The sequence below is a fragment of the Gallinula chloropus genome (genome assembly GCF_964237585.1).
Source record: "Gallinula chloropus genome assembly, chromosome: 35".
Taxonomy (NCBI): domain Eukaryota; kingdom Metazoa; phylum Chordata; class Aves; order Gruiformes; family Rallidae; genus Gallinula; species Gallinula chloropus.
The window spans coordinates 242212-251897 of NC_140120.1; the positions used below are offsets into that span (position 1 = coordinate 242212).

Consider the following 9686-nt stretch of genomic DNA (forward strand, 5'->3'; position numbering starts at 1 on the left):
ATGCTGAGGACACCCTGGCTTGGTCTGATGAAGCAGCAATGCCAAGTGCTGACCCCCAGCCCCTGGGCAGGGAGATCCTGACCCTCACCTGTGTCTCAGGGCACTTCCTTGGGATGTGGGGAGTGTGAGGCCAAGGGAAGGACAGGGGTTGTACACATGTTTCTTTTCTGAGGCCTTTGGGGCAGGGACATCAGCTATACACAAGGGGGGCATATACCTCATTTCTATCAGGCCCTTTTTAGCCTGGTCCACACCCTTGGCCATCTGCACCACAGCCCATCCCACACTGGACATCAGCTCTGTCTGTTTCCCTGTAGGCTGCAGGCACCCAACAACCTTCTCCATCTTGATCTCACCCCATGATGTCCCTGCCTGTACTGCTGTCTCTCCCTCCCAACCAGCTCTTCCCACAAACACAAACCCACCAGCTCATCCACACTTCCTCAGAGTGTCTTTTCACACCACAGCACTATCTATCCTCAGTGACATTTCTTTATCCTCACATCCACTCTGACTTCCTTTCCTATGTTCTTTCCATGCAGTACAAACAGGGCTTCCCTCAGCCTCACCTTCCCCAAGCTAAAGAAGTCTGGGTCTCTCCCCCTCTCTGCACAACCCATCTACTATCACAGAACTTCTAACCCCATCTTGAAAGAGTTTCTCTGACCACATGAGAGTTCCTTTCCATTCCACCAGACCAGGGAGCCCCTCCCTGGGACTGACTGCTCCAGAGGTGGCCTCGGTAGTGCAGATAGACCGTAAGTATTATTGTCTGTGTAGCCACACTCCTCCCAGTGCAGCCCAATGTGCTCACGGCCACATTGCTGTTCAGCACCTCTGACTGCTACAGTATCCCCTGGAATGCCCAAATTCTTCTCCACTTGCCATGCCTGAGCTGCCTTGATGTGCAGGTGTTGTGGTGGAATGTTGTGTTATGGTTTCACCCGAGCCAAGAGCCGAGCACCACACAGCCGCTCTCTCTCTCTCTAAGAGGGTGTTTGTGGTGAGGGCAGGTTGGGCTAATCTAACCACAAAATATAGGGGAATTACTTCCACCCCAGCCAAAATATGATCAGGAGGAGAAATCTTGATGTTCCAGTTCATCGAATCCCAGAGTTTCTCAGGGTGTGTTTGAAGTGAAGCTGCATTTTCCTATCGGTTCACATGTGCCTTCAGATGGCTCTTCAAACTCGTGGTGCCTTTAACAAAATTACAGCAAGAGGTGTAGGTTAGGGTAGAGCCTGAAAATTACTTCAGGCATTGTTAGGACCGTTCTTGTGGCTGAGAATACCCAGAGCTCCAAGCTCAATGGTCCTCTTAGTGAGGTAGCTGTGGAGGTTTCTGGCCAGGAACATCTTAGATCCCTCACACCTTCTGGGTGTGGGCCATTACTCTACGTTTTTCATGCTCAAAGGTGGACACTGGTAGAATCTGAAAATGACGTCAGGTGCTTTTAGGACCGACCCTTGGCAAGGAAAGCCCTGGGGCCCAAAGTTACTGGGGTGCCAGTGTGCTACCTGGGGAGGTTTCAGGCCAGGAACATCTTTCATCCCTCACACCTTTTGCTTGGGACGTACTGCTGGGTGTTTAACAGGTTGAGAGGTGGGCGCCAGTGTAGCTGGAAAGTACAGCACCATGCTACTGCCCTAAACCTCCCCTTTTCCCTCACACAGATTCCCCCATATCCACCCCTAGCACCCTCCACCACCAATTAAACACTACCCCAGCCCACCCTTAACCCCTCCCAGCACACCTTGTGGCCCCTCAGCACTCCCATTGCCTCCCGACCGGCCCTTTTCACCACCAAATTTCCCAAATTCCCTCAGCACCCACCTAAGAACACCACCCTCACACTCCATTCCAGCACCCATGAGTGCCTCCCCCTCCTCACCCCCCCCCCTTAACCCTCCCATCCTACCTTTTATACCTCCCCAGCACCATATTACCCCCATTAAAATCCCCCTTTTCCCCCCCATATACCTCCAAGAACTACCCCTACAACATCCCCACACCTCCTCCAGCATCCATGGAAGCCCTGGTATGCACTTTAAAACCCCTCCAGCCTCCTCTTAACTCCACCTAGCACATCTGGCGGACCTCCAACACCCCTGTACTCTCCAACCCCACATTTTATCTTTGGAAATACCCACATATCTTTCCCCAGCACCACCATATGCCCCCCTCAACCCCCCCTAGCCACCTATGGGTTCCTTCCCATACCATTAAACCGGTCAGCCAGCCCACTCTGACCCCCCCAAGTACTCCTGGCTTCCCCCCAGCCCACACCCCCCACCGCATAATGCCCAGAATTCCACCCCCCCAAAACTCCTCCCATATACCCCCCCAGCACCAATAGATTCCCTCACCACCACATAAACCCTCCCAAGCAAACCTTAATCCCCCAGAAACCTCTATACAACCAGCCTGCTACTACTCCCCCAAACCCCTGCCTTTTAGCCTCCAAATCCCAACATAGCTGCCCCCAGCACCCCACTAAACCCCCTATGCCCACCCTAGCAACCAAAAGAGCTCCCCTCTCTCCCCAGCACCTTCTTACCCCCCCCCCCCCCAAAATGTTTTATACTCCAGCACTGTATTAGCTACACAACCCTCTATCCCACTCTACCCAGCACTTGTCAGGCCATGCCTGGAATACTGGGTGCAGTTATGGCCAGTTCAGAGAAGGTCCAGAGAAGGGCCACAAAGATGACAAGGGGCCTGGGCAGCCTGCCATCTGAGGAAAGGCTGAGGGAGCTGGGTTTGTTCAGCCTTCAGAACAAAAAGGCTGAGGGGAGACCTCATCAATGGGCCCCAGTAACAACAGGTTGTCTACAAAGAAGGGGGAGACTCCTGTGTTTGAAGGAGTCATATGAAATAGCTGGGGAATAATGGGTGCAAGTTCCTCCTGGAGAGATTCCCACAGGACACACTGCTGTCCCAATAAACTGTCCTTATCCCAACACACATGGTTTGGGGTGTTTTGGTTTCCTTTATTCTCCCTTCCATTCACCCATAAACTCCTCCCCCCTCCCCCCCGACTAAATACCCAAGACAGGGAGCAGCAGCCCATTGCTCACTCTCAGCTGGGGTGAAACCAGGAGAAAAGGTTCCAGCAAACCCTGCACATCAGTGCAGACTCAGACATGATGGGTGGAGAAACCGCCACAGGGAGAAGAATTTGGTCATTTCAGGGGATGAAGTAGAAGTCAGAGGTGCTGAACAGGAATCTGGCCATGAGCACATTGGGCTGCACTGAGAGGAGTCTGGCTGCACAGACAAGGGACCCTTACAGGCCACCTGAATGCAGCACTGGTGGGGCCACTTCTGGAGCAGTCAGTCCCAGTGTGGGGCTGCCCAGTCTGGAGAAATGGGGAGGAACACTCGTGTGGGCAGTAAAAGTCTGCCTAGTTACAATTAGGGGTCTTGTGTGCAGGGGCTGAGTAACCATTGCTTCTTTAGGTTGGGGAAGGGGAGGCTAAGGGAAGCCCTGTCTGTGGTATGTGGAAAGAACATAGGGTGTCAAATCCACTGAAACTGCAGCTTTGAAGGTCAGAGTGGACGTGAGGATAAAGAAATGTCATTCTGAGGGCAGTGCTGTGGTGTAAAATGTCACTCAGAGAAACTGTGGATGAGCTGGTGGCTTTGTGCTTAGGGAAACGGCTGGTGAAGGAGAAACAGCAGCACAGGCAGGGACATCATAGGGTGAGAATGAGGATGGGAAGGACAATGCTTGCCTGCAGCATGCAAGGAAACAGGTATAGCCTAAGGGCAGTGTGGGATGAGCCGTGCTGCAGATTGCCAAGGGCGCTGGCCAGGCTAAAAAGGGCCTGATAGAAATGAGGTCTCTGCCCCCTTCTCTATGGCTGATGACCCTGCCACAGAGGCCTCAGAGGAGACACATTGTCCTCATGGCCACGGAGCATCGTTACATCCTTGAACCCACCACACGAGAAGACACCATGTGTCATACCCCTGTCCTTTCCTTGGCATCGCACTCCCCACATCAAATGGATGAGCTCTGAGACACAGGTGAGGGTCAGGATCTCCCTGCCCAGGGGCTGGGGGTCAGCACTTGGCATTTCTGCTTCATCAGAACAAGCCAGGGTCTCCTCAGCATCAGAGCTGCCTGTGCTTTGCCTGGGTTTGTCCTCACGGCCTCCAGTTGTCTGCTCTAACGAGCCCATGGGGAGGCTTTGTCAGGAATGGCTCCCAGTGGGGCCTGTTAATGCTTCAAGGTACTTTGGGCATTACTCCTGACTTGGACTTCTTCTGAGGTTTCATCATTCTCCACTTGGTATCTGAGTTCTCTGGACTCAGAAGAAAAGACACCATTGGGCTCATTAACATTCAGAAAGCCCTTACAAACATGGCTCTTCAATTCACTTTCATTTAAAAAACTCAAAACTTCTATAACTGATTGGATTTCAGTTAGGTCCTGAATGATGAAGATATCAAAGTTATTTCCCATGGAGGACCTTTTTCCAGTCTCAGGTATTTTCTGTCAGTTGATAGAAGAAGTGACAGCAGCATTATGGGATGGACATGGGTCTGCTAAGGAGATCTGGACAGGCAGGAAAAGCCATCTCCTTTGACCCAACCCTGCATTGCTCTTCTCCAAGCCCAGCAGTTCCCTCACTGGCCTCCTGGGACTCCCAACACTTTTCCTGGCATCATCTGTGCTCACAGGCACAGACAGATTTCTCTGACAACAAACAGCAGTTCAACATGACACAGTTTAATACCCATGAAATCTCTCTCCTCAGCTGCTGCTACGGCCAAGCAGCGTGTGCAGGGGGTCAGCTTTACTGGTGCTCCCAGTGCACAACCTGGGGAGGTTTCAGGCCAGGGAGATCCTTCATCTCTTGCAACTTGTGCTTGGGTGCTCTTGCTGGATATTTAGCATGTTTGAAACTTTTTCTGGTAGAGCTGGAAAACTACCTCAGGCACAGTTAGTGGGAGAGCTGGGGATGTTTCAGGCCAGGAATATCTTCAAGCCCCCACTCCTTTTCTTTGGCACCTCTTGCTGGAGGTTTAGCAGTTTCCAAGGTTGTTGCTGGTAGGTTGAAAAATGACGTCAGGCACTCTTAGGACCATTGCCTTGGCTAGGAATGCCCTGGCCCTCAAGGTTTCTTGTACTGCTAGTTTACCAGCTGGGGAGGTTTCAGGCCATAAACATTTGCCAGACCTCACATCAATTTGTTTGGGAGCTGTTACTGGACATTTATCAGTTATACAGGTGGATGCTTGTAGAGCCTGACAATGAAGTCAGGCAATCTTAGGACTGTCCCTTCACCTATGAAGGGGGGCCTGAGCCCCAAAATTACTGGTGCTGTCTGCTGGCTCCCTGGGGAGATTTCCTGCCAGAAAATTCTTTCCTCCCTCACACCTTTTGTTTGGGGCTCTTACTGGACATTTGGCTTTTTTCAAAGTTGGAAAAGTTGGTAGAGCCCAGGAAGGACATCACACACTCTTAGGACCGTTCTCTCAGCTATGAAGGCTCTGAATTCCAAATTTACTGTGGCTGCTTTTGCTCTACCTACCAGGGGAGGTTTCAAGCTCACAAGATATTTCAGCTCTCAAACCTTTTGTTTGGAAGTTATTGCTGGATGTTTTGCACTTCTTGAATGTGGACACTGGTAGAGCCAGAACATGATGTCTGGTGTTATAGGACCATTCCCTTGGCTAGGAATTCTCTTCCCCCCAAGGTTACCAGGGCTGCTTGTGGGCTACCTGGAGTGGTTTCAGCCCAGGAACATCGTTCAGCCTTCATAGATTTACTTGGGAGCTATTGCTGTATGTTTAGAAATATCAAAGGGGGAACCTAGTAGAACCCAAAAATGATGTGAGGCACTCTTAGGACCATTATCTTGACTAGGAAAGCCCTGACCCCCAAGGTTACTGGGGCTGCTAGTGGGCTACCGGGGGGGATTTCAGTTCAGGATGCTTTCACAGCCCTTGTAACTTCTGTTTGTTACCTACAGTAAAGGTGGGAGATTCTCTCTGTCCCTCCTTTTGTTATTGTACTTAAGGAATTAAAAAATATAATCTATTTAAAAACTATAAAGTATTAACAATAGAATCTCCCACACATTGGATCTCGGGGGAACCACTGTGATGGAGGATAAAGAAAGAGCTGATGTACTTAATGCCTTTTTTGCCTCACTTGTCTCCTGATACCCAGATCCCTGAGTGGAAAGATGGGGACGGGAGGTAGATGGAAGCCCCCATAATCCTAGGGGAATTGCTTACTGACCTGCTCAGCTGCTTAGATGTGCAGAAGTTGATGGGCTTGGATGGGATACACCCAAAAGCACTGCGGGGGGTGGTGGATTTGCTCATCAAGCTACTTTGCCTTATTTACCAGCAGTCCTGGCTGACCAGGGTGGTTCCACCTGACTGGAAACTGGCACATGTGACACCCATCTACAAGAAGGGACAGAAGGAGGTCCTGTAGAACTACAGGCCTGTCAGCCTGACCTCAGTGCTGGGGAAGGGAATGGAACTAATCATCTTGAGTACCATCATGCAGCACATGCAGCACACTCTGGCCATCAGGCCCTGTCAGCATGGGTTTAGGAAAGTCAGACTGTGCTTGACCAAACTTATCTCCTTCTATGACAAGGTGACCTGCTGCGTATTGGATGAGGGGAAAGCTCTGAATGTGTTCTACCTGGACTTCAGTGAAGCCTTCAACACTGTCTCCCACAGGATCCTGCTGGAGAAACTCACTGCTCATTGGTTAGATGGGTACAATCTTTGCTGGGTTAGAAACTGGCTGGACACATGGGCCCAAACAGTTGTGGTTAAATCCAGCTAGTGGCAGGTCACAAGTGCTGCTTCCCATGGCTCTGTGCTGGGGCCCATCCTCTTTAACATCTTTATTAATGATCTGGACGAGGACATCGAGTGCACCCTCAGTAAATTTGCATGGGACATCAAATTGTGTGGGAGTGTTGATCTGCTGGAAGGCAGGAAAGCTCTGCAGAGTGACGTGGACAGGCTGGATTGATGGGCAAAAGCCAACTCTATGGGGTTCAACAAGGCCAAGAGCCAGGTCTTACACGTTGGTCACAATAACCCCAGGCATGCTACAGGCCTGGGGCAGAGTGGCCGGAGAGCTTCCTGGAAGTATAGGATCTGGGTGTGTCAGTCGTCAGGCAGCTGAACAGGAGCCAGCACTGTTCCCAGGTGGACAAGAAGGCCAATGGCCTCCTGGCCTGGGTCAGGAACAGAGTGACTGGCAGGAGTTAGGGCAGTGATAGTTCTGTTGTACTCAGCTGTGGTGAAGCCCACCTCGAGTACCGTGTCCAGTTATGGGCCCCTCACTACAAGAAGGATGTCGAGATGCTGGAGCGTGTCCAGAGAAGAGCAACAAACCTGGAGAAGTGTCGGGGAAGACAGCAGGCCTGCTAGCGGCCTAGAGTTCTTCTCCCAAGACAGCAGGCCTGCTAGCGGCCTGGAGTTCTTCTCCCAAGACAGCAGGCCTGCTAGCGGCCTAGAGTTCTTCTCCAAAGACTTAGGCTCTGATAATACCCTCCTGTTCCCATGAGACAGGAAAAGTTGCTCATGCTGAGAGGAACTTAATAATCACAGTCTCAACACACAGCGGCCTTGATGACAGGGGTACAGGCTGCCCTAAACCAAGAGGTTGTTATGGGAAGAACTTGGGAGTAACGGAACATGTTCAGAACCAGCCGTAACAAGATGGTCAAAACAGCCGCTGTGTAGATGTTTTTAGGCACCAAAGGTAAACTAATGATATTCAGCTATGAGATATGTTCATCAGAACTCGTTATAATCACTAACCAATCAGTGGGGTGTAAACAGGGTATGTAACCAATCAGCAGTTTTTTAGGTTGCCACGTTTGCAGCAGCAAAAGTCTCCTATCTGTGGGATTTCACCCAATAAACGGCTTCACCAAAAATTCATCTCGAATTGCATGTTGCTCACTGCCGGTCTCCACAGAGAAGAGTTTGGAGCACAAGTCCTTTAAGGATCAGCTGATGGAACTGGGGCTTTTTAGTCTTGAGAAAGGGAGGTTGAGTGGAGACCTTACTGCTCTCTACAACTACCTGCAAGGAGGGTGTATGTTGGTGGGGGTTGGTGTTTTCTCTCAGGTATCAAGTGATGAGAGGAAATGTTTCCAAACTGAACCAGGGGAGAGTTATTTTTGATATCAGGAAGAACTTCTTTACTGAAAGGGTAGCGAAGCGTTGGAACAGGCTGCCCAGGGAAGTGGTGGACTCACCATCCCTGGAGGTATTGAAATGTGTGTAGATGTTGTGGTTGAGGACATGGTCTAGAAGTGGACTAGGCAGGGTTAGGCTGTGGTTGGGCTCAATGACCCTAAAGGTCTTTTCCAACCCAGGTGATTGGATGATTCTGTGGTACAGAGGACACAGGAAATTCCTGTTCTGTCATGGTGGGAAAGCATTGCCATTTCAGACAATTAATGGAGTGAGTCAGCTGATGACAATGTGCTTGTAAAATTTTATAAATGGCAGGAGAAACATAGATAAAGAAAAAAATGTGCACCTTTCAAGTGAAACATGATGAAAAGGAAGCACAGCTTGTCATTACACAGTGTCTGGGTTACAAGACACACCTAGATACTGGATTAGGAATGGGATGAGCATGCACCGTGTTATTACAGTTTAAACAACATAGAAGGAAAAAACCCACTACTAAATACAGACTGATCCTAACGTCAGTTACATGGCCAGTGATATGCAGAAGAAAATGAGCAGTTCTTTGCTGCTCAGATACATCCAGTGCTCAGTTTCAACACAGAATCCTTGAGCTCCTGGTTCCTCATGCTGTAGATGAGGGGGTTCACTGCTGGTGGAACCACTGAGTAAAGAAATGCCAATACCAGGTCCAGAAATAAGGAGGAGATGGAGGGGGGCTTCAGGTTGGCAAACACGGCAGTGCTGACAAACAGGGAGACCACGGCCAGGTGAGGGAGGCAGGTGGAAAAGGCTTTGTGCCGTCCCTGTTGCGAGGGGATCCTCAGCACAGCCCTGAAGATCTGCACATAGGACACCACAATGAACACAAAACACCCGAAAGCTAAACAGACACTGACCACAATGACTGTAATCTCCCTGAGGTAGGTGTCTGAGCAGGAGAGCTTGAGGATCTGGGGGATTTCACAGAAGAACTGGTCAACAGCATTGCCATGGCAGAGGGGGAGTGAAAATGTATTGGCTGTGTGCAGCACAGCATGGAGAAACCCACTGGCCCAGGCAGCTGCTGCCATGTGGACACAAGCTCTGCTGCCCAGGAGGGTCCCGTAGTGCAGGGGGTGGCAGATGGCAACGTAGCGGTCATAGGCCATGACAGTCAGAAGACAGTATTCTGTTGTGATCAAAAATAAAAAGAAAAAGAGTTGAGCCACACATCCTATGTAGGAAATGGCCCTGGAGTCCCACAAGGAATTGGCCATGGTTTTTGGAACAGTGCTGGAGATGCAGCCAATGTCAGTAATGGAGAGGTTGAGGAGGAAGAAGTACATGGGGGTGTGGAGGTGGTGGTCACAGGCTATGGTGATGATGATGAGGCCATTGCCCAGGAGAGCAGCCAGGTAGATGCCCAGGAAGAGGCAGAAGTGCAGGAGCTGCAGCTCCCGTGTGTCTGCAAAGGGCAGGAGGAGGAACTGGCTGATAGAGCTGCTGCTGTTGGACAT

General features: G+C 50.5%; 1 protein-coding gene across 1 annotated transcript; it reads right to left on the reverse strand.

The window, feature by feature from the left end:
• Positions 1–8759: 8759 nt before the first annotated feature.
• On the reverse strand, positions 8760–9686 carry LOC311203073 (olfactory receptor 14A16-like; the record flags this gene model as incomplete). The annotated part of the gene is made up of 1 exon (XM_084277708.1): positions 8760–9686. The coding sequence occupies one exon, from the start codon at positions 9684–9686 to the stop codon at positions 8760–8762; it is 927 nt and encodes a 308-aa protein (XP_084133834.1).